The 23,254-nt window shown below is 45.7% G+C and overlaps 2 protein-coding genes across 6 annotated transcripts; both read right to left on the reverse strand.

Moving 5' to 3' along the window:
* Positions 1 to 1,969: 1,969 nt before the first annotated feature.
* SSBP1 (single stranded DNA binding protein 1) lies at positions 1,970 to 7,151 on the reverse strand. 5 transcript variants are annotated; one of them, XM_082309583.1, is made up of 8 exons: positions 7,107 to 7,151; positions 6,973 to 7,009; positions 5,645 to 5,705; positions 5,124 to 5,306; positions 4,538 to 4,678; positions 3,780 to 3,867; positions 3,470 to 3,558; positions 1,970 to 2,147 (listed from the first exon to the last, which is right to left on the reverse strand). In XM_082309583.1, exons 2-8 carry the CDS (start codon positions 6,994 to 6,996, stop codon positions 2,101 to 2,103), a joined length of 633 nt encoding a protein of 210 aa, XP_082165709.1. In that variant the 5' UTR covers positions 6,997 to 7,009; positions 7,107 to 7,151; the 3' UTR covers positions 1,970 to 2,100. The 5 variants fall into 5 exon arrangements, with proteins under 5 accessions (XP_082165709.1, XP_082165712.1, XP_082165708.1 ...); XM_082309586.1 differs by lacking the exon at positions 5,124 to 5,306 and having other exon boundaries at positions 6,973 to 7,029; positions 7,107 to 7,139; XM_082309582.1 differs by lacking the exon at positions 7,107 to 7,151 and having other exon boundaries at positions 6,973 to 7,081.
* A 1,394-nt stretch (positions 7,152 to 8,545) lies between these two features.
* WEE2 (WEE2 oocyte meiosis inhibiting kinase) lies at positions 8,546 to 21,804 on the reverse strand (the record flags this gene model as incomplete). The annotated part of the gene is made up of 11 exons (XM_082308872.1): positions 8,546 to 8,702; positions 9,627 to 9,769; positions 9,858 to 10,028; positions 10,938 to 11,023; positions 11,359 to 11,460; positions 12,252 to 12,398; positions 13,686 to 13,807; positions 14,474 to 14,646; positions 17,216 to 17,264; positions 18,137 to 18,336; positions 21,472 to 21,804. The coding sequence occupies 11 exons, from the start codon at positions 21,802 to 21,804 to the stop codon at positions 8,546 to 8,548; spliced, it is 1,683 nt and encodes a 560-aa protein (XP_082164998.1).
* Between the last annotated feature and the right edge of the window lie 1,450 nt (positions 21,805 to 23,254).

Here is a 23,254-nt window from a genome sequence, read left to right on the forward strand (position 1 = left end):
TGAATGCCATTTACCAAGGGACAGCGTGGAAAAACACTCATTGCTGAGTTATAAACAAGGTATCACTGTATTTAACTCAGTAGATACCACTTCCATTCTTTAACGTTTCCTCACAAAGAAAGTACCTAGTCATAAAAAAACCCCACTGGAACACTCAAGATACTGCACCGCTTTTCAAACGGTGTGTTCTCAAAGCAGGTATGTGTTGTCTTTTTAGCAGATCAATCTTTAAAAGTGTACTAGCAACTTTAAACAGAACAACCGGAAAAGCAAGAGAAGGTGAAGTTCTTGAGCAAATATTTTTCTTTGTTGGCACCTAATCCTATACCTTGTGTGAGCTCAGCTCTGTTCCCATCCCGAGCCAGGGGCAGAGATTAGCAGGAGCCATTCAGCCGGCGCTGAGAGGAGTTGTGGCAGTTCTGGCCACTCCATGTGCAGTTGCGATGGGAATCACCGCTGCCACTTCTGCTCCAAACTCGGAGCAGAAAGCCCGTTCCCAAGCTCCAAAGCAGAGACTGTCATAAGCTGTGTTGAGCTCCACCACCACAGCAGAGTGCAAAAAAGGAGGTAACCACTGAACAAGCAGAGGCTTAGCACATTCACTCGAGGCCTCCTAGATACGAAGGAAGATTAAGACAAAGCCCAGCTTTCAGCTAACAGGAAAAATTTGTGTGGACCGAACACAAACTGTATTTGGATCGCTGCTGTGCGCCATCACTACGAGTGCACCACCACCACTTCTTCCAGCAGTACAGCAGGCTCAGACTGAACAAGTAAAGGGAATTAAAGTCAGAACTTCCTATTTAAAAAGGTACCACAATCTCCTGGGGATGACAACCCATTTAAGTAGCTAAGCATTTCCAGTACACCTAACACCTCAGTACACCAGGGACAGGCGCTAGGATACTAGTTAAAGCATTAACCTCAACCAGAAGTAAATGCTGAACTGAAAGAACTGAAGTTTTTGGTGGTCTGACAATGCTCAGAGAGAGAAGCATAAACAAGATCATCGTTCTGTAGGGGAAAGAGCTGCAAAAACTATAAATAAGGATGCTCTCTACTGGGCTCAGAGAGAGATGAGATACAAAATCCCACCAGCTCTGAAGGCAGGAAATTGTCACCTCTAATGTTTTTCTCTTCCTGTTCACATCACGCTGTGCTGCAGTGGGAATTTCACCACCTCTCCATGTAGAATGAAACACCTTTCAGTTGTGCGATTTTTTTACTAACAATACTAATAATTCTCAGTCTTTCTGACAATAGAACAAAGTTAAAGCAAAATAAACGCCACTCCCACAGTAACTGAGAATCCTGGACCCGGAACGTTCTCCACACGCTATTGCAGGCCTCTCAGGAGGAGCAGCCAAGGCTGTCAATTCCTCCAGCTCCTCCTGATGGCGAACGGTAGGCATAGCACCCGAACAAGGTACGGGGATGAGAATGTTGATGTCATCATACAGTCATCATATGTCAAATGCCGTAATAATGAAGATGTAAGCACATGACTAAAACAGGGTTTGGTAAAATGCAACACCTGATTTGATCAAATGCTGTGATCAGTGGAGGGGCAGACACAAATGTGCAGAAGGCCTTCGCCGGGTCTGTGACAGAGAAACTTCAAGCTGAGCACCAGTTGAGGCCAATGGCTCTGGTTTAAACTTACTGTCTAATTGACTTCGCTACGGAAAAACTGAAAATGACACCTATAGAACACAGGAGGGATGTTAACAGCAAGAGGTGATTAGGCTCCCAGGCCCCGCAAGACAGAAGAGAGATTAAGACAGCCAAGGATATAAGGTTTGAAAATGGCTGAAGATGCAAAGTGTGACTTCTATTTTTATACTCATCAGCTTAAGAATTAATACAGCTGCCTGGGTTACCTTTTCTCTTAAGAAAGAGCAAAAAAGAAAGAAATCCAAACGATGATGAACAGAGAAAAAGCACACAGGAAAACAAAATAAAATGCACACAGATACCCTATTAGGTATCAAACGTTTTATTTATTTCTTAAAGAAACTACAGCAATGTACATGATTACAGAATTATGAAGCACTGTAAAACAAAAGGAATGAAATGGCCTGGGTCCAAGCATTAACGACCTCACACCTTTTCTTTCATACCACCATCACTCAGAAAAATCACATTATCTGAAAAGAAATAAAGAAAATTTAATCTTCAGGACTGTTTTGCCCTGTTGCAAGCCTGCACACCCACAATGACAACCTATTTGTGTTAAAATAACCTGCAAAGATGTGTATTTTGGAACAGAGTAGTTCATAAAATAAAAGTGTCCGATACAGGGTTCTTGCTCTATCTCCCCAGAAAGCTGACCATATATACTATGAAACAAGCGTGCTAAACCTGATGATCACAGTCAAAGGTACCAGAAACATTTTAAAATAATGGTTTAATTCTTTGACTAAGATCTCTATCAGTTACAGCTTATTTCCTTTTTATTTTGTCATTTTCAGTATGCACTGCTATGTCATCAGTCTATGGGACTATAGGAAGCTCATATTTCATCAAGCCTCAGTAATTTCTAAAGCATATTGAGACCAGGGATATTGCACACGACGAAGAAACCATTAGGATAAATGCTAATTAAAAAAAGGGACTTGCTTCTCCCCTCCAGCTATTTATACACAGCAACCTACAGCACTGCTAGCTGAACTGTTCATGTGAAAGTCCCGTTCAAATTTTAATTGTTTTAAAGAGGCTGCACAGCAGAAACATCCAGAATTGTGGTTGGTTTTTTTTTCCTTCTCCTCTGGCCCAGTTTTTTTAGATATACTTGTGTAACAGAAATGTTTGCTCTACTACCCAATAATTTTAGCCCTCCCTCAAAAGCCACAAGATAGTGGCTCTACCCACAGTGAAGATGTAGGACACTCATGCTATTTAAAGGCTCACGGAAAAAGTTGAGTTTCCCAGTTCTCTTCTTCATTGTGTCTACACAAGGGACAAGACTACTCCCTATCCATTCTATGCTCTTCTTACCACTACTGGCTACCAGACTGAGGTCCATCTAAATCCTCCATCAACTTATCCCCACCTAAAACATCCTTCACAAACAGAGGTCCTTAAAGTTGATGAAGCCTCCAGTCTTAAACAGGAAGAAAAAAACTCCCTGCCAGACCGAGATAAAGCTACTAATCAAACTCTGCTTCAAAAAGGAATCTGCCTGACCTGCACTACTACATACCAGTGTTCTTAAAACAAACAGTATCTACCTGCCGCACCAACTTGTTTGTGTGAACAAACTATGCAGCAGTTTGCAACTATATGCTCTCATTTTGTGTGTCTTCACAAGCAGTGCCAGAGGACATCTAGTGGTACAGCCTATTCATTCTCTCAAAAATCCCCAAGTGTGGATTCTGAGGACGAGGACAAACCAGGCTCTATTTCAAAGGTCCTCCACCTCCTCTCCATTTTAAAAGGGCAAGGTAGGCATTGGTATGTTGTTCCTTACCTGCTATAATTGTTGTGGCCTGACGCCTAACATTGTTTTTATCTGTATATTCACCATAGTCTATCTTCCCTTCAACATAGAGTCGAGCACTGAAAAAATGAAGAATTTCATTGTGGTCAGAGAACTGTATGGCTGTTTTCTCCTCTCTATCTGATTCTGAATACACAGGCTTTTGCCTCACTCATTTGTAGCATGTCTACTAACTTATTTTATGGCACTTGTATCTTAGTATAGCTCCTGGTCACCGTAATTATTACATCAATCGATTATTAAGGCATTGAATCCTCAACCACATTTGTTATTCACTTACCCCTTCTTCACATACTGATACGTAACATCCCTGAGGCCCGGTCTGAAGACAGAGATCCTGTGCCATGTCGTCTTCTGACTGATATCACCTAAGTTACATAAAAATAACAAAGTTGGATGCCAAATCCTCTTTTTGACACAAGCCTCAGAAATTAGTTTCAACTTGTTGGTGTTCTCAAATTACGAAAAGTGATGTGAAAATGGAAGTGTACTAGCACTCAAGCTCCCACCCCATACCAGAACTCAATGCTGCACTCAGCAGTGTCCCAATGAAAGTATCATGCAGAAGCGCAGTTCAAGCCAGGAGATCAGTTTTCCTGGAAGTCAGTGCTCATACTAGAATTTTTTTCCCCTCACACACTCCACACTGAAGAAAAGTCAGAGAAAAAGAGACATCTGTAGCTGCAGACTGATGGAAGAATCAAAGAGAAAATGTATCGTTCTTTTTTCCCCCCTCTTGAAATACAAATTAGAGTATGGAACCCCCTACACCTCTGGCAACCCCAGCAGTGAAAAACTGCGAACTCAACGCTCTTTCCTCTCCTCCAGAGGAAGGCTGACATGCAGATCTTTATTCAGTACATGCTGCTGGGGATCAGTAAGAGACACACAAATGCACCAGCATCTCTGCTGACCTCAAAGGAACTTCCCTGCACCCGGGAGATTTACATGGCAGCCTGAAGACAAAGCGTGGTGCTACTGAATATGCAAACATGACCTCAGAACTTGGCAGAAGCACATTGCTCATTGCAGACTCACCTCCCTGGGTTACCTCACTTTCCCCTGTTCGCCACATCTCGTTGGTTGCAAGAGAAAATATGGTAACAGGATTTTTTCCCTCCACTTGCCTCATGATAGGGTCCTGTCCAACCCGACCAAGTAACTGAACACGATTCATGGCTGAAATGCGAAAGAGCAAATACATATACAGGTGAATTAGGATTCTTCTAATCATGGCAAGTTCTAAGTCATCAGCTTCTGTCAAGGGCCGGAACAATGACTTTCTGCACCTCCTAACCATTTTTCAAGCTCTTGTGACTTCTGGCTTATTCAGGACCTGCAGATGGTTGACTGCCTGTACTATCGCTATCACTGCTGAATAAGCTCATTTAGAAAGCTAAAGGTTCTTCATTCTTTCTGTTCCTTTGTCATCTTTTTCACAGACACATCCATATGTCACTTGAGACTACTTTGCATTTACTTATCTTGACTTTCATTTTTTTCATGATGATAAAACCATAGCATTGCATTGTTTTGTCCTTAAAACAATATTTTTAAAACAACAAAGCTGCATTATTACACCCCATCCTCTGAATTAGAGGGTCACTAGTTTTTACACAGGTACCAGGACTGGATGGACACAATTTATTCCTTCTCCTTGTTGAGGGACAACTGGAGGAGGTCGGGGAAGCATTGCTCTTGCACAACGGGCACGTGAACTGAATGGTAAAGTCTGAAGCGTACAGCTGGAGCAAATCATGCTGGGGCAGCAGCAGCACCCAAACAAGTCCCCCAGGCACACGGGAGTCTGAGAAACAAGCACGAGACACCTAAATGCAGGTATTAGAAAACATGACAACAGCATACACGATTCACTGCTGTTGATAAAGCAGGACTACCTGCCTTTTACAGCTTGTACTTCAAGTCAGGGCTTTTTTCTTTTCCCCCTTAAGGGCTGCTTGACTTGACAAAGACCAGATAGAAAGCTACTTAAGAGTCTGTCTCTTTGAAACAACACATTCTTAGTTACTGCATTCAGGAGCTCCCATTCCTAACTGTTCCTCTCCTGGCATATTTCAGCCATTCTAAAACCAAGATAAAAACCACAAAGAGTAACAGCTAAGTTTCATCTCTGGAGCTACTTACATCTTTCAAGTACCAATGAGCCAACTGTATCAGACTCATGTCTTACAAACTGGCGAAGCACCTGAAGGAACAGACAGATATTAGTTTCCAAGACACAAAGTATGAACAGTATTCACATACTTTTACACCTCGTTTTCCAAACACTTACGGGTTTTGCAGGTTCTTTTCTGGTGACTTATGGGGGGACTCAGGGAAAAAATCCATTTAGCTAAATGAAGCCAATAGGATTATTCAAAGAATATTTGGTTAAACTGGGGTTAAAAAGCTGCCTAGGAAAAAGAAAGCCCCAAAGGTACATCTCCAGCAATTATTTTTGTGACATGCAGTAACTACTGTTTTTCTACAATACATAATGGGGAAAGGGGGTGGGTTTGAAGTGGAAGGGTTGTTTAAGTTGGTTGGGCTTCGGTTTTTGGAAACAAACACAGTTTTGATAGTTTCATCAACTTTCTGCTTCGCTTCAGAGGTTAACAAGGCATGCCCAAAATGTACATCTATCCACCGCCATAAGCAGTATGATGCACTGATAACCCCTCGCTCTCAAGCAAACAGCAAATCAAGACCGCAAAAACCTGATTGCTGCAGCTAAACACAAGTGCGAAAAAGAAAAGGAACTGACTTGGTGGCGGCAAATATCACGTTCTAGAAGAAAGGAGAAAAGCAAAGCCCAGGAACACCTCTGCAAGAGGCCCACACGCAGGAACTGGAAGAAAAGCTCATCTCCTACAACAAGTGGTCACAAAACTTAAAGGAAGGCGAGACTGACAGTCCTGTGTTGAACAGAGGAGCTAAACCAGAGGAAATGCAGCTTACAAAACAAAAGTTCTTTGGTGTGTCTGTATGGTTCATTCATGGCAAATCACCTAAGACTCATTCCATGCATAAGCCGGACCTTTTAATACATCATTTTTCCAGTGCTGCGGTAAAGGCAAAGCCGCTCGCAGGCAGGGCAGGGCAGCACGGCCCGGCCTGGCCCCGCAGCTGAGCGCTCCTCCCGCCCTCGCAGCCCGCGCTGCAGAGGCCAGCGGCCTCGGGACCCGCCCCCGGCCATCCCCGCACCTCGCAACGCTGCAACCGGGGTCGGCAGCGAAACCCAGCTTCCGTGAGGAGCACGTTACCGCCAGCCCCGCGGCGGGAGCTGCGCCGCCTCGCCACCACCGCCTCCCCGCGGCGGGAGGGGTTTTAGCACCGCCCCCGCCCCCCCCAGCGACCAGCGGCTGCCCCCGGGGACGCAAAGCCAGGGCCAAACTCCCGCCAGGGCCGCGGCCTGGCCCCAGGGCCGCTCCCTCAGGGAACCGTTAAACCGTCACCCACGCCCCCGGCCCTACCTGCCACGCCGGTCGCCGCAACATGCTGCCGCCGCGCCTGCGGAGGGAAAAGCAGGGCTGAAGCAGCGCCGTAGGGAGCCCCGTCCCGCCGCCAACAGCCCCGGCCCCCCGCCCGACCCCCCCGCCCTCTGCACCTCTCCCGCCGCGGCCCCGCAGACGGCCGGAAACGGAAGGGAAGCGATGGGTCCTGCGCAAAGAGGGTCCGGGCGGAAACGCGACCCTCGCCCCCGCCGGCGGGGCAGGGGGGGCCCGCGGGGGAGAGCGGCCCGGGGGGGCGGGAGAGGGCAGCGCACCGCGGCCGGGCCGGGGTGGAGGGGCCTCCCGCTGCCGGGCAGGCCCGGCGCTCGCCCGCGGCCGCCGGCGGGTGTTTGAGAGCTCCCGGCTGGGGGGGGAAGAAGGCCCAGGGGAATAAAAAGTCACTCCGTCATAGGTAAAAGGATTAAAATCTTTATTCGCACATTTCGCTTCTGAAAGGATAGGATCTCGCAGTTTAAAAGCCAGCACTGTCCACCACTTGGAAACAAATTTCAGTAAAACCTGAAAACAACCAAGTTACCAACTTCACACTCTCCTTCATAACGGTACACCGTTTGTGTCCAGCCGCCACAGCTAGACGTACGGCCGACGGATTCAGAAAGTTAACATTAAGTAGGGGGTGAGATTTAATGTTAAATATATACATGCTTTACATGGGCAACTCCGAGACTGACAAGGCCTAGAAAGCCCTTTATGAGTTCCCTCATCTCCGCTGAAAGGCTGCAGTTTGCAGGCCGGTGGTTGCACCATGTGTAAGATCCTGGGAAGCAAACAGGTCCACAGACCCAGCTCCCAGCACGCGACAGTCCTTTCCCCCACTTGAAGCAAGGAGTCCTTACCAGTGGGCATAAAACAAGTCAGGCATCAGGGACCGGTCTGTGAAAGCATAACCACATCAGCTACATCATATTGTGCCTGTTGCTGAAAGCTAAGGGAGGGAAGTTTCCCTTCAACTTCCACAAGAAAGGCCCCCTTATCTCAAAGTGTTTCCTTTTACTCTTTGTGCCCCTCTGTGAAATGCCACTCCATTGCATCGCAAGTCCACCAGGACCGCTATGTAACCAGTCTGTCTCCTGATGTGTAGTTACAACTGCCTACCACAGTCTCCACCTCCTCACTTCTAGGACCCAGCTGTAGATGCTGTCTCCATGTACAGCCACTATCACCCCTCTAAAGAGATGCAGGTGGCCAGAGCATTAAGGCCACAAAAAGCATCATCAAAAACAGGGCCCAACTAAACAGAGAGAGAAGTGAGTAGAGGAAATGCCATCCTTTCCCTTGTACGGCAAAGCTATTCTTAGTCTAGAAGACAACCAGTTACACAAGAAATTAAACAGATAAAAGACTGAGGACAACCTTAAACCCCATGATTTGACTCTTGCAAGCTAGTCATTCTTCCCTCAGCCAACATCTCATCATAACTAACGAGGGAACCAAAAACTACAGAGGGAGAGCGAATATGGGGCATTGGTCTTTGCAGACCCTCTGCTTTCACAGGGCCATTCAGCAGCCAGAGGTTTTTGGACAACGCAGAAGTTCAGTAACCCAAAGTAAAGCTAAATGAGCGACAGCTCTTCCCTCCCACCAGGCGCTTGCTGTTCTGCTTAGAGGAGGTTTCAGACTCTTGCAACTTGGCACTTCCTAAAGGCTGGTCCTTCATGAGGGTCTGGGCAAGGCGAGCTGCTTTAAGTTCCCTGTAGGGGGTAGATGGAAGGAAGAGGAGAGGAAGAAAACCACGTCATGCATGAATCCTCATCAGCTACAGAAGAAAGCTGTGAACAGTCTTGCACAAGAGGGTTACTGCAGTACTGCAGCATTGCTGGACTTTTGACCCCAGAGGGTGACATGAAGATTGTTGTAGGTTTCACTAGAATTTCTACTTCAGAATAGATCAGTTTTGAAGGTTTGCCAAAAGAAAACTATGCATCAGGTCAGCAACACACACCAAGACTGGCACCAGTATGAAGAGTCCCTAGCTCAGTTTTTCTCCCATTGTTTCAGACATTTGTGAATGGTGGAACTTAGATCAGTGTCATCTTGTGCAGCATAAATACTTAAGGCACTTACTGCTTTTCTGTTGCCTTGTTTTCCCTGATGCTTGCTGTTCCTCCCAGAGCATATGCTCTTCTGTCTACATGGAAAACCTATTCCCCAGCTGACTATTGCACTAGGAGGGGTGGTGGGGCAGTTCCTGGATCCCAGCACCTCAAAACGTTACTGCCAATAGCAGTAAGAGGGAGCAAGGGGAAAGAGGATGTCTGCCACCACCTGATATTTCTCTTCCTTCTGTGCTAGGCCACTGTCTCAGTGCAGTATCAATTCCTCATCTACCCACTGGCTGCATATTGTACCAGTATTTTCCATCACCAGTGGCTGCAGTAAGCGTGCAAGTTCACTGCTCTAATTTAGCCAGCTCCTCAAAGCCGGGAGTGAACCACAGCTGCTTGAGCACTACAAGTCCCTGCTACAGCCCCATCACCCTCCCAGCTCCAGGCACAGGAGCTGACTGGGTATTTCTGTACATTGGGTCTCCCAACACTACCACCCTACGTTCAAGCCTGGTGACCAGCACTTGCTGTGCCCATGTCTTCTCCCCTTCATGCCCAAGCCAGCCCTACCTTTCCAGCATGGCAGTCTTGCACTTCTCCACATTTAGCTGCTCCTGGAGCTGCACAGCATTTCCACGTGAAGGACGGAGAACTGGATGTTTAGTAAGAGCTGTGGCAGAAGGTCTTTCCGCTGGGTCAGGATGGATCATGAGCTAGAAGGCAAAGGAGTTCAGGGTTTAACACTCCCTCCATCACATGCCAACTGGAAAAACCTTCACCCTGTCAAGACTACTGCCTCACCTTGAGGAGTTCAAGAAAGCAATGAGGAAGCTTCTGGGGGATCAGTGGGATATTGCCTTTGCGGATGTGGTGCCACATGGCTCCGTTGTGAGGCAGCGGTGCCGTGCCAGCTGCTAGAGCTACTGTGAGTGCCAGGGCAAAGATGTCTGCCTTTGGCAAATAGCAGTACTGCTGCAGAGAGAAGATAAACAGTTATAGAATGGGAACATCTTGCTATACAGAACAAATGTGCATTGGCATACCAGCTCAAAAAGAAACAGCCAAACAAGTATATGTATGACACTGCCTTCACCATCCCAGTTAGCCATTTTCTCCTCTTTAGGATAAAAACATTGATAGCAAGTAATATTGGTAGCTAATAGCACATTAGCTTTCACCCAGTTATGAGGAGCTTGCAGCCCACATTAGGATCACCACAGGAAATGCAGAGGACCGCCTAACAGATGTGTGCCTCCAGCCTTTACGACAAGGCAATAAGCTAGCCATGCCCAACTAAAACTAAAGCCTGCATGTGCTACATTGACCTAACAGTTTCTAAATCCACTTGCAGCCCAAAAAAGATACTGTCGCTTAAATACCCGAGTTGATGAACACATCCAAGCTGGTTGTTACATACAGATTCCATTTTTGTTCACTGGCCAGAGTGGCAAAACCGCAGCCAGTTTAAGAGGTGTGTTGTACCTCCCCCACCTCTCCACACTACTTGATCAGTGGTTTTGTACCAGGCATTTGTCTGGGTGCATATATTCCTCAGTAGCCCCATCCAGCAGTTTAATGTCAGCTGGGTGTGTAACATGAGATGTCTCCAAACTCATAAAGGTTTTGTCCCATTCATCCCTCGCAGGTAGAATAGTTGCAATAATCTAATGATAAAGTTACCTATGAAGTACATTAACTATGTACACGACCCACGCCTATACTATTCTTAGTTAAGTGTTAATTTTGGTGATTCCACAGCCAGACCAGACACAAGGAAAAGGAGATAAGGCAAGGAATATGCCAGACTAATGATTTCACTACAGTGGATCTCCCCACTTGCTCACCACCCTGTTGTCCCCACCACCCCGCTAGCAGCTGTACCTCTTGCAAAATCTCATTGGCCAAAAACCGTCTGTCTCCTTCCTCCACCTGGGGGTTTGTTACTGATGTCACATGGCCAAGGTCACCTGAGACAAAGAACAAGCAACTAATGGAGCAAACTGATGTATATCTCCTCCATCAATAAAAGCCTGCATTTTGTAGGCGCCAATAGAGCAATCGGGAAATACTGATTAAGAGGCCAAGCCTGTTCCTTCCCTCAGGAATCTGGGCTTGGAAACAAGCACATGAGTTTTCTAGGACTTGCCTCCTTAAAGGAATTAATTCTGGTAAGTAGCAGAGGCATTCATGACTATGCTAACCATTTTGGATGCAAGTCTCTTCAGCCAGCGGGACAGAACAATATCAAGAAGTAATGAGCAGCCCTAATCTTCAGCCAGTTGTAAAGTGGGCTAAAACCTACCAATCTTATATATCACACCAGAAGAGAATTCATCTTCACTGTCACTCTCGTCCTGCCCAGCAGGGCTCGCAACTTCCAGCTTGTGACAGATGAAGATATTGCCTGCAAGACAGTGAAGTTTAGCAATAGTGTGGTATCAGTAGCCAGACTGCAGCAGCCTGACAGCTTTGTAAAAATCCCACCTGTCAAGTTAGTTAAGCTTTGCAGCCAGAGAAATTACACACATGCTTCCCACCTGTTAGTCTGCTTTCTGCCCCAGCTCACGTATTCAGCAATACAGCTGACAGAAGACAGTTTATCTTGTGCATAAAATACCCTGGTGTAATCAGCTTTTCTGCCCCTCCCTCTGACCCCCAAGCTAGACGCATGATTTCAGCAGGAAAAAAGGAGCTCAACTATATGGATGTAACTCTGTGACTGGGGGGGGAGCATTGCTCTGGAGGTGCCCATCCTCAGCTGCAGAGAGAAAAGATTGTTACTATTTTTTGCAGGAACTTGATCCCTCAGGGTCGGTACAATAAATGTTCACATCTCACTCCAGCTCTCACATATAAAGGTCAAATGTTGTACAACAAGATGGCAGCAAATCAGGAAGTCCCCATCTTCATTAGCAGCCCTACTTGCTCCACCAGTATGAAAGTGATTCCCATGAGCCAGGATTGTAAAGAGCATGGGGCATAAATAAAATGCTGCCAACTACAAGAGAAGCCTCAGTTTTAAAGCAGCAGTAGTGGCAAGATTAAAAAAAATCCACAAGAGATTCACCTTTTAGGGCAAGATTCTCTTTCCTTAGAAGCACTGTAACAGGTCCAGTCAGAAGTACCTATTACAGGTCCTACCCCTGGAGGGTCACTTGGAGGACCCTCTGCAAGGGAGGAGAGTGCTATACTTACTAGGTTTGATATCCAGGTGCACAAGGCCAGAGTTATGGATGTATTTTAGCCCCATGGAGACTTGTAACAATATTTCTTTCAGCTCTGCTTCTGGGAAATACTGGCCAAGCTTTGCATTTTCCAGCAGCACATCTTGGAGACTCCCGCCTAGGTGAAAACAGTCAGTCTGAGACCCGACAAAGATTTTTATGGAGCAGCATGTTTGAAATAGCTTAGTAGAAACTATTGCCCAGAGCACTTGCAGGCTTGCTAGTGACAACCCCGACCAGACCAGCTATATACGCTCTAGTGATCAAACTTGGACATCACCATTTGGTTTCAGTCTTTCCATTGCCTCAGAGCACCCTGCCTCCTGCTTGCCAAGGACTGAGCAACACTTCTACCTACAGCACCAGAAGGCCTGACCTGGTAATGATGCTGATGCTGCTCCAAGTGAACAGTGGAAAAGTTAATTACTTTTGCCATGCTTACAGGCAGAAAGGAGGTATATGAATAATGGAGCAAGGAAATTAAGCTCCCACTAGCAGATTTTTGATTGAAGAATGTAACATTTGACACAAGCAGAGTTTTGTGGATCTCCGTTAAGGCACTCTGGCTGTTTCAGGACTAGCAAATACCATGGTCTCTCTCCCCATCAGCCTGCTTTTCACCACTTCTCCTTTAGACTCAGATGTTCATCCACTAGAACACAAGAAATGCATCAATGCTGCAGCAACAATCACCATGTTTCATGGCTACCTCCACCAGATTTGAAGTCATTACTCCAAACAGCTGCCACCACTCATCATTGAGCCCCAAGACTGCAGGAGCAGTTGAAAGAGGAGAGCTACATATTTGCCTTCAGCTCCTCTGGTAACCAGAGGTGTCTTTTCCAATGTCTCCCAAACAGTGGTATGGCCAAGGGCAAACCTAAGTAAGAGTGTACCACCCTGCCTGCAGCACCCCATTTACAGTTTACCTCGTTATTTAGCTCTGTTCCTCTGCAGCTGTTGAGCCCTTTCTTCTAGCCAAGGTGCCTTCATCTCAACCAGGTAGCCACTCTTCAAATCATTACTCCCTTCATGAAGAAGGATTTGTTTCCAAGATACACGGCACTCAAGTTAGCTGCTCTTGAGTCACTCATATCAGGTTTTACCTGGGCAGTCCCAGATGCAGCTCTAAGCATTGCCATGGAGAATACTTTCCCAGGCTAGCCAACACAGAGGAACTGTTTAAAAATCCCACAAATTAGAGGGCATTCACTACTTGCAAGACATTGGCACTAGAGCTTTGCCTAAATATTATGAGCCCTTACTGGATTCTCCATGGAACTGTAGCCCCAGTGCAGTTTGCTTTGTTGTAAGCCAAAACGTCCCATATTTAAAGATTCTTACCAAAAGAAGGTAACTGCACCCATCCTGAGATCTCAGCCTTTAACAATGTCACAGGTCTTACCATTGCAGTGTTCATTTTGGATAATCATGTGATCATCCTCTGCCCACGCCGAGTAGTAGCGCACAACATGGGGGTGGTGTCCAAGGACAGCGTGAGCATAAACCTCGCGCAGTGCCAGCTGCCTAGAGAAGCATGCACAGAAAAAGCAGTGGTGACAGGGTGCCAGGGTCCTGCTTGGGGCCATGAGAGGAGCCCTGGTTTTCAGCCTGGCTTGAGAAAGGGGAAGCAGAGGTGTTTAGGACTTTCTCCTGGCTATTGGCAGGCAGACTGGCTCTCACAGCTGCTGAATCAAAACCTGCCCCTGCTCAAAAGTGTTGAGCAGCTGTCAGAAAAAAAAAAAAAAAAAAAAAATCACCGAGCAAGTCTTGTGTTGAAGAGGCACAAAGGCAGCTTCAAAGACTTTGCTTTAGCATGCAAGCCAACACCAGCTGGTCAATACAGATGTGAGCAGTGCTGGCCATACAGCAGGGCAGGGACATACCACAAATGAACTATTTGACAGTTGTTATTTTAAAGAGACTCTCTGCATGGACCCGAGTTGTTCAGGTAAGCTGTCATCTCACTTTGCAATGCATGTGGCTTCTTACCTTTCTCAGACATTTATATCCAATAGTCCTGAAGTAGTAACTTCCCCCACTCTCCCAACTGTTACTTGGGAGTGCAACAGCAGCCAATTTTTCTCATGCCACCCCTCAGATACCTTTACATCCACACTCCCTCCTTCCCCATCACACCTCCCAAGAACATGCCCATCATTTCAACTGGCAGTTTCTATCTAGCACACTCACTCATCCGAGGATCCTGCCAGAGGCCTTTTGGAGCGTTTGATGGCATAAACACATCCATCAAGGCGTTTGATGCACTTGTAGACAGAGCCAAATTCCCCCACACCAATTTTTTCTAGTTCCAGGAACTCCTTCTTGTAGCGGGAAACCATATTGCTCTCTTTCAGAGGACATCTCTGCAAGGTCACAAAAATGGCAAAGACGAGTATGAATTGAAAGACTTCAATAATGACATCTGTCATGTTTTTAGAGCTGTATGGCACTTGCTCTCAGAGAGCACTCATGTTGCTCCCTCTCCTATTCTGGATGTTCATCCAGGCATGCGTGCAAGTGTGCTGCCAGTTCTTCTTGAAATGGTACCTTTCCCTTAGGCATGTTGTGGTTTTTTTTTGTTTTTTTGGTTTTTTTTGTTTTTTTTTTTTCTGACCACCTAACAAAGGCCATCTTGGCCTGGTTTGACCAAGGTTTGTTTTTTTTTTTTTTTTTTCTTGTTATTGTGCTTTTTAAATCATGACTTGCTAGCCATAGAGGTAGAAAATGCAGCCAAGGAGAACTGTAGTCTAGTTGGCTGTATGTGCCTAAATCTTTTTGGGTTACTACCATCACATCTCTCCTCTTGGTAGCCCTACCCAGTTCCTAGACCCATGGTTGATGGAGTCAGTCAGGAATGAACAGGAGGCAACAGGAAAATACTTGTCTTTTGCCCAGCTACTGCAGTCTCAATAAGGCTGTTGCCAGCCTTGGTAGGTGGAAGTCCAGTACCTCTGAATTAGCCAGATTCATGTACTGAACTTGTGTTTAAGTAAGAGTTATTGCCCATTTTGAGCTCAGGAGAAGATTGGTGCGTTGGCTTAATATGGCCCCAGCTATGCAAGAGCTGCTTTACTCTGGCAGCTAAGGTTGCCTGCAGCAAGGACATTCTGCATCTGTTCAGGCTCTCATCAGGTTTGAAGCACCAGCTGTTGACTAATGGCAGATTAGCAGGTCTCAGTGTATCTGTTTGTATTCCCAATGATTTCTCACCAGGAGCCACTTTTACACAAAGGCCTGAAAGCCTGCAGAACAGCTGGAACATCATTATTGCTACAGTAATGGTCACTAGGGGAATAGGAGCTGCTGGTACTGCTTGTAGAGTGATGTCTACTGGCAGGGGAGATAAGAAAAGAAGAGATAAGCAGTGGAGCATGAAGTGAACAACAAGAGAGTGAACTAAGTGATTTTTCTTCATCCTCCTGCATCCCTTATGGGGCCAGTGGCTCATGTTGCATGGTGGTTTCCACAGAAGCCACTGCTGTGATTGCTGTAGTATATGGTATATGACCATACAGGGTGGGGGTAAAGAGTTGGTCCTCACAGCCAGCAAGATGTGTCCCATATGAAACAGCAGCCCTTCACAACAGATTGTATTTCATAAGGCATCTACAGTTTACAGTATCTTAAAAAGCTCAGGGAATAAAGATACCTCCTAGTACACAATTTTATATCTATATTACATACTCAATCTAACCAGCACTGGAGCAGAATAATATTTCAGTAAGTTACAAGTTATTTGAGGCTTTCTTCTGAGGAAAGCAATAATTGTGGTAACCCCGGTTGTTACCTGGTAGCAGATTTACTCTGCAGCTGTAGTTTTTCTGCAATACCAGTCTCCTCGGCTAGAGGGTACCATTGTTCTTCCAGTAAGCCTAATTATTTCACAATCAGAATGAACAATTCTATCTACTTGCACACGGCAAGATACTTCCTTCAAGGGGCTGCTAAGGAAAATTGAGATTTTTACCCGACCTAAACACAGGTATTGAATTCAGGCTTGGCTTGCTTTCCAGGAGCCAGCTGGATGAGTAGCTTCCCCCCAGATAACACTAGGGAGGAGGAAGGCGGCTGCAGAACAGGCGTTCCCACAGCAGCTGCCCAGTTCTGCCAGCGCAGCTGGGGGTACGAGACCTCGCACCCTGCCCCGTGCAGCCAGGCCAACGCACCCTGCCGCTGAGGTTTGCCAGCGAAGCGCAGACATTGGCAACAGCAAGAGAACTTGAGTTTGAGTCGTAAGACAGCGTTTGCTGTCCTGTAGCTACATAAGCTGCAGAGGGGCCTTCCCTTGGACCCCAAGGCACACGGACACCCCCCAGCTGGACATTTTTGTACTGAAGGAGGGTACAGAATTTGCTGCCTTGCTTCAGAAGTTTGCCATTGTGACTACCACAACCAAAACTCTGCCGTCAGTACTAATCCACATCAGGGCTGTTCAGCTCAGTCTTTGTGTTTTTGCAGTGCGGATCCATATGTTATTTACAATATAGAAGCAGTGTTCCGTTCACATCTAAAGATGCTCAGTACACCAATTCATAGGGACAGCAATACACCTGCTTTTTGAAACCACAAAGGTACAGTCACTATTTACGCTAACTCAATAATATTGTAACACAGTTCCCCCTGAGGAACACAAATTATATTATATTTCCTAGAAAGACCTTCTGACCAAAATCAATAAGTTTTAGGATTACTTGTCAAAGTTTCAGATCTGCTGTAGTACGAGTTTCCTTTAGAGACAGGAATCATTTCTGAGTTTGTTGGCTCAAACAAATGCTAACATAAAACATTCAGCTTGGAATTATTCTGTCATAGGTACTCATCCTCTGTCATGACACCATGATTTATACTCCAATAGCAGAATAAATTTCATCAAGCACCAAATCCTTACAAGCATCCTATTGGCTCTGTGGGAGGAAGTACACAGACACTCACCTTCGTAGGTAGCTCCTGTTTGATCTGGCTTCTTGGATCAGGACCCCTCCTATAACAGAAGTTTAGGAAAGTCTGGATGTATCATTTCAGTGCAGCAATCCAACTGAGATTTGAAATGAAAACACTTTTTCAAAAGAATCTCCAAACCTTGCTTCATATTTTAAAGACATTTTATAGAGTGTTAATATACAATGAGTTTCTAGTTGAGGCCTTAAGACTGTAGTCCCAGGCTAGGAAGTCTTTGTTTCCATTTAGAAAGCCTCCACATACCAACTTCAGTACCAGCCACAGGACAGAGTAGCATCATTCAGGGGCATCATTCTCCTGGCCACCTTATTACTGGTGAAGCTACATGGGAGACGACCTTGCACAACAAGCTCCTAGTGAAGGAAAGAACTGCCCCACTGTGCTCTCAAAGGGGATACCCAGCTGAGCATCTGCTACAGTTGGGGCTATGAAAGAAGCTGAACGTCATTGTAGTGCACAAGTATTTGACTAAGCTTGTGTCTTGGTTAACCCAGACCAGACACAGAACTTTTGCAGGTCAGCAGTAGCCTGCACCCATCTTAAAAGCTGCATTACATGCAAACATGCATGTCATTTCTTCCAAGTTGTGGGTATGTGCATAAGTGAATCAAGCTCCACTCTACCCATGGTCAAGAAAGAGGTACAGTTTTCTCCTACAGCCGTAGCCTTGAGGTTAGCTGTTGATCTCTCACTCACATTTCTGAACAAAAGAAATGATTGATTATATTTGTATTACTTTCATATGTCTGCTAATGTTTGCTCTGCGCCAATGAATACTACGGAAGTGAATGATTCATTGTTAGCAAATAAGTCCAGGTAATAAACGTCTCCATCATTACTTATCTCCTTCAAACAGTCTCCTTCCAGCCTGTTATTTAAGAGTAGTTCACTTACAGCTCTCCTCTGGTCTTCCGCTTGCCATTTGGAAGAAAGAGCATTTGTCGATATGACTCTGGTGTAAAGGGATTAATGTTGACAAGAGAAGCTTGGCTAGAGTCATCCAAGTCAGCACCAGGAGTAAACCTCAGATGTCGGAAGCCTTTGGGTGGCACCTTTGTCCCAGATGAAGGAAAAGCTGTCTTTGATAACAGGCTCTGTATTGAGGGAAGAAAAGAAGTGGCAGATAAGCCAGCAAAATGTTTATGTTGCTGCTATATCAGAATAAAATCTCTGCTCTCCTGCAAATCAAGGAGAACTCTGCTCCCTTCCTCAGAATACCCAAATCATTAAAACCCTGCATTCCTAATTTAGTCCTGACAGTTTTCTTTTCCTTCCACAAATTGTTCTGTGCTTCACTAAGCCCTTTCAGACTCTATTCCCTGCTCACTTGGGTGAGGCCTGCAGAGCCATTTTGGCAAGCACAGTCCTCAAGAGGAGCCAGCTGCTCATCTTTGCCACCTACAGAGACACAGAAATTGCATCATATGTTGCATTAACATGGAAGTCCCAGTTCTGCCAAGGATGGACTGTTGCATCAGTTTGGTCAGGACAGGTTTGTCAGGAGATGAGACAGAACATCACCCAAGTTTCCTTTTGGTTCCCCAGCAACAAGCAGCATTAGTATAGGGGAAGTCGGTAGAAATATTTTTATGTGGCTACTGGCAAAGTGATCAGAAAATAGTTCTCCTTGAGAAGAAAAAAAAAAGTTTCAGAAATTCAAGTTCAGAAAGAACCTCTTCTATAGTTCAGCTTCCCACAGAAGACAGGCCATTGGGTTTCACCTACTAGTCCAAAACCTTGGGCTGAGTAAAGCATAACTTCAGAGAAGCACCCAGTCTTGATCTGAAGACAGAAAAATCTTACTTTCCATGATTTGACCCCTTTGGTAAACATCAGCTTTTTGAAATATGATTGGTTTTGACTTGTTTCAGCTTCAAGAGAGTGATGTAAGGTCTAAAGCGATTTTTAACATATTTCTTCTAGTTGAAAGCCCTTCAAGAACCCAGAACTATCCCTGTCATGAAGATCAAAATACTTCTATATCTTTTTGATCCAACAGTTGTCTCGCTCTTGTGAGTGGAGATGTAGCTCCAGGATCATATCTAGAGTTCCTCCCTTCTCTCATTGAAAGTTTCTGAAGATAGAAAAACCTAGAGCTGCATGCAGTATCCTGCATTTACCTAACTGATGCGGCAGTCGTGGATATAGCTACTTCTGGGACATCCCTCTGTTTCTATACCATACTTGGAAGTTCAGCTACTGGTTTACTATGACTCTGAAAGTGCTTCTTGATCACTTTCTCAAGCTCTGGTCTGCATCTCCTTGCTCTTGGATGGAAAAGTTCTGCATATGGATGTATTAAAAGCAGTATATGTCCAAGCCCAATTTACTCAGCAGCCTAGGAGCTCTGTAGAATTGTGGCTATGTTCTAGTCTAGCCTCAAGTCAAGAAAGGGATCTAAAATACCATTGCAAGCTGCTGTTGTATGCATGCAATTCCCATCTGCTCTACTAGGGCTCTATTTCATAATCAGGCAGACTTGTCTCCTGTAACATCATCTGAGAGTAGCTGCTGCCATACAGTGTAAGGCAGCTACCATAACTAGCTCTAGCAATCTGTTCCAGGATTGGCTAAGTCTACAAAATACAATCATCTGACTCCTCTGCCATGCATCCTAGCTGAGGCTCTAGTGCTCATCTGTCTGCAATTAGATGTGGCTCTGCTCCCTTACCCTTTCTCTCACCTTCAAATGTTCCAAGATCAACGCTGCCAGCCTCGTTTATAAGCAGATTTAGGCCCTTTGGGGCCCAGCTTTTGCAGCATGCTTGGAAACCAAGACCTTTCTCCCAGAAGACAGCAAAGGAAAAGAAATTGTTGATTTAGTTCAATTGCTGCTCATGGGCTACAAGGTGACAAACCATGGGCAGCATGTCTTGAAGCATCCAGCCAACACAAAAGCACACATTGAAAGCACCCTGCACTACCAGTAGCCCATCTGGTCTGGAAGAGATTCTAGACCTCTCACCTATTTTCAGATGAGATTCAGGGAGATTTCCTATAAAAGGTCATTGCAGGAAATTCTTGGAGCGATGCCATTTAGAGCCTCTTTCCCCTAGAGAACAGCAGGCCATTCCTCAGTAAATATGGCCACACAGCTGGATCATCCACAGGATCATCCTTCTCTCCACATAATCAGGTTTCTGGAGGGGAACAGAAGTCAAATCCTAGCTCAGAAGTACTAAAAGGACTGATCTTCTGTGTACTGCTTAAGCAAAGGAGCAACCAGTCTATCAGTAGAGCAGGAATATTGAGAGAGGACTGAAAGAGCTACATTTCATTGCAAGTTTTGAATGCTAGAAGTCAGTGCACACAACGGAAGGAACAGAGAAGCTGACGTCAAGTCTCCACTTGTGCTTACAGAAGACAAAAAGCAGTTGTATTATATTCTATATGTATTATATTCTATACGATAGGTTTCACAGAAAATAAGGGCTGGGATCATTCCCCCAAGAAACTAGCTCAGCAGATAAGTTACATTTTAGGACAGTGACATAGAGGAAGACAGGCTAACCTTACTCCACAAGCACACATTGATTTGTTAACCTTCCACAGGGTATTTGCTACCCTGAGAACAAGGACCTGCTTTCCCCAAATTCACTGAGCAGCTCAGTTTCACACAAGAAAAGAATCAGCATCACTGGACAACAAGCTGGTTGGAGGCAATCCAGGCTTGCCAGACAAAGTACACCCCAGCCACAACATCATTTCCAACTTTCTCTTTCAAGAGAAAACCCACTTGCATCCAAAAGTGTGCTGAACAGAGAAGTCATGGCAGCTGCCTGTCTCCAAGCTCCCCCTGGAATGACAAGCTCCTTGAAGAGAGATGCATTTATCCCTCTGGGAGCACAGTGCACACTTCCTACAGAGATGCTTCCTACAGAGATGCTACCCTAAGCAGAGTGCGAGGGGCACATGGGCAGCCAAGGCACACGGTTGCTTGTTTTTTTAAGTCAGACTGGCCAAACATCAACTAATTGATTTTAACAACAGCTTGGAAAGAGTCAAGACATTTGCTCCCACACACAGGTTTCTATTCACACCCACAGAATAACCCTCCCATAGCTAAGGAGCTCATGGTCCAGGTTTGTAAGGGAAGAGTAGATCCTAACAACAGTAACATCCAAAAAATTCTTTCCACAGAGCTAACAACAAATCCCCTCGCCACCCACGCAATGACGCCCCAGCGACACCGCAGACCTTGCCTGCTCAGAGTTGATACATGCCATTACCTTGGGAGTGTGCGGGGTGTCACACAGCTGCAGCTTTTTCCAGGTGATGTGCAGTGGTGTCTCGGCATTACCTCGGCTCTTGCTCACAGCCGGGGAAGGCTTCAGGGTGGGGCTCACCCAGGCTTTCGTCCTGCTCAGGAAAATCTCACTAAGCTTTCTCTGAGGGGTTGCTGGCAGAGGACTGCTCCCTTGCCACTTCTGGAACTCGCAGCTCCTGGGAGGGCTCGAGCTCGGGGCATCCTCCTCGTGTACGCTTCTGTCTTCACTCTCTTCACCGCAACTGGAAAAATCCAGTCGCTGAACGAGTTCATCACTGTTGTCCCAGTCATCCATGTCACCATATGAAACAGAACAGGTAGAGCTGATACTGGCCTGGTTTGTTAGAGAGAGAGGAAGATAGCATTATTTACACAGGCAGACTAACCACCTTCTTCCTTGCCTTATTAAAGGCATTAGTTCTACTCACCACATGCACTCCCCCACCCCAATCCCACATACACAGAAGCCTGGATCACTCATAGACGCTACTTGATGGCATTGGTTAAGGAAGAGTACCCCAGAATTAGCAAATACAAATCCATTCAGTTACTGCTTATGTAACAACAACAGATCCTGCTTTTCATCTTGTTGGTGCAAGCCAGATACAACTCAGAAGTCACTGCCTTTCCCAGTAAGCCTCCAAGGCAACTTCTCCACCCATCAGTGCTTTATCCACTGTTCTCATCACACATAGAAACAGAGCTATCAAATCCTAAAGAACAACACACACCAGGCCTCCTCTCATCCTTTTCTACCTTAAATTTCTCAACCAAAGAAAAAGAACCCATGCTACATACCGCTACAAAAGTAGAGGACACCCCAAGCAACTACCAAATACCCCACAGACATCTCCTCTGCCCTGGCACATTTATAATGACCACACACACCTGGGCCATTGCTAATGGGAAACATTTGGAGCTCGGCAGCACCTGTGCACAGTTGCCTGTGCCTAGGAAAGTTGGTGGCTGAGGGCTTTTGCTGTGGTTGTGGATTTGCTATGCCTGCAACCAGCTCTGCAGGGAGCCAGGGCTCCCTCTGAGTCATCTCCTTGCTTCTGCACGCTCTTCCCACCTCCAGCTTCCCAGGGCCTACAGGGAGGTGATGTTTGCTGGCAGCCAGTCTGCTCCATGTTAATCCCATCAGAGATGCAGTCTTTGTGAGCTTTACTTGTATAAGTGATTAATCTTGTGGTGATGGGGCCCTGTGCTTCCTTCTTGTAAGTCTGAATTTTGCTTCCTGCATTTAGATGCATATTAGTTTGGACAAGTGTTGCAGCCTGTGAGGAGAGATTAGTAGCCTAATTTATAATGTGCTAGACTTCAGGAGAGAGTTAGGGACCATACACAAGTCTTTGTATGGGTTCCCATCTTGAGGTTGCAAGCTCATGCCCCGGGAGAGTGTCACAAATGGGAGGGGGGTGATTTATAATGCTTAAGGAATCACCGACAGAGGTATTAGCAAAAGTGGTTTTAATACAATGTTGTGAAAGTGCAACTTAACAAAGTTTGATGGCAAGGTTCACTCTATTAATTACAGCATGGAAAAATCATACAAAGGGAAACTGAGTTACACTCAAGTTAGAATGATTTACAGAGAGACTGACGATGCAGAGGGTAAGGAGGACCCTCCCGTTGAGTCACAACTTTCAGAAAGGACCCCCTTGCTTTCTAAACTTCTTCCTCAGAGAGGAGTCTAGGTGCAGCCAGATCCAGTCCTAGTCTTAGACTCGGTCAATGGTTTAGGT

This window comes from Platalea leucorodia (genome assembly GCF_965183815.1).
Source record: "Platalea leucorodia genome assembly, chromosome: 4".
NCBI classification, from domain to species: domain Eukaryota; kingdom Metazoa; phylum Chordata; class Aves; order Pelecaniformes; family Threskiornithidae; genus Platalea; species Platalea leucorodia.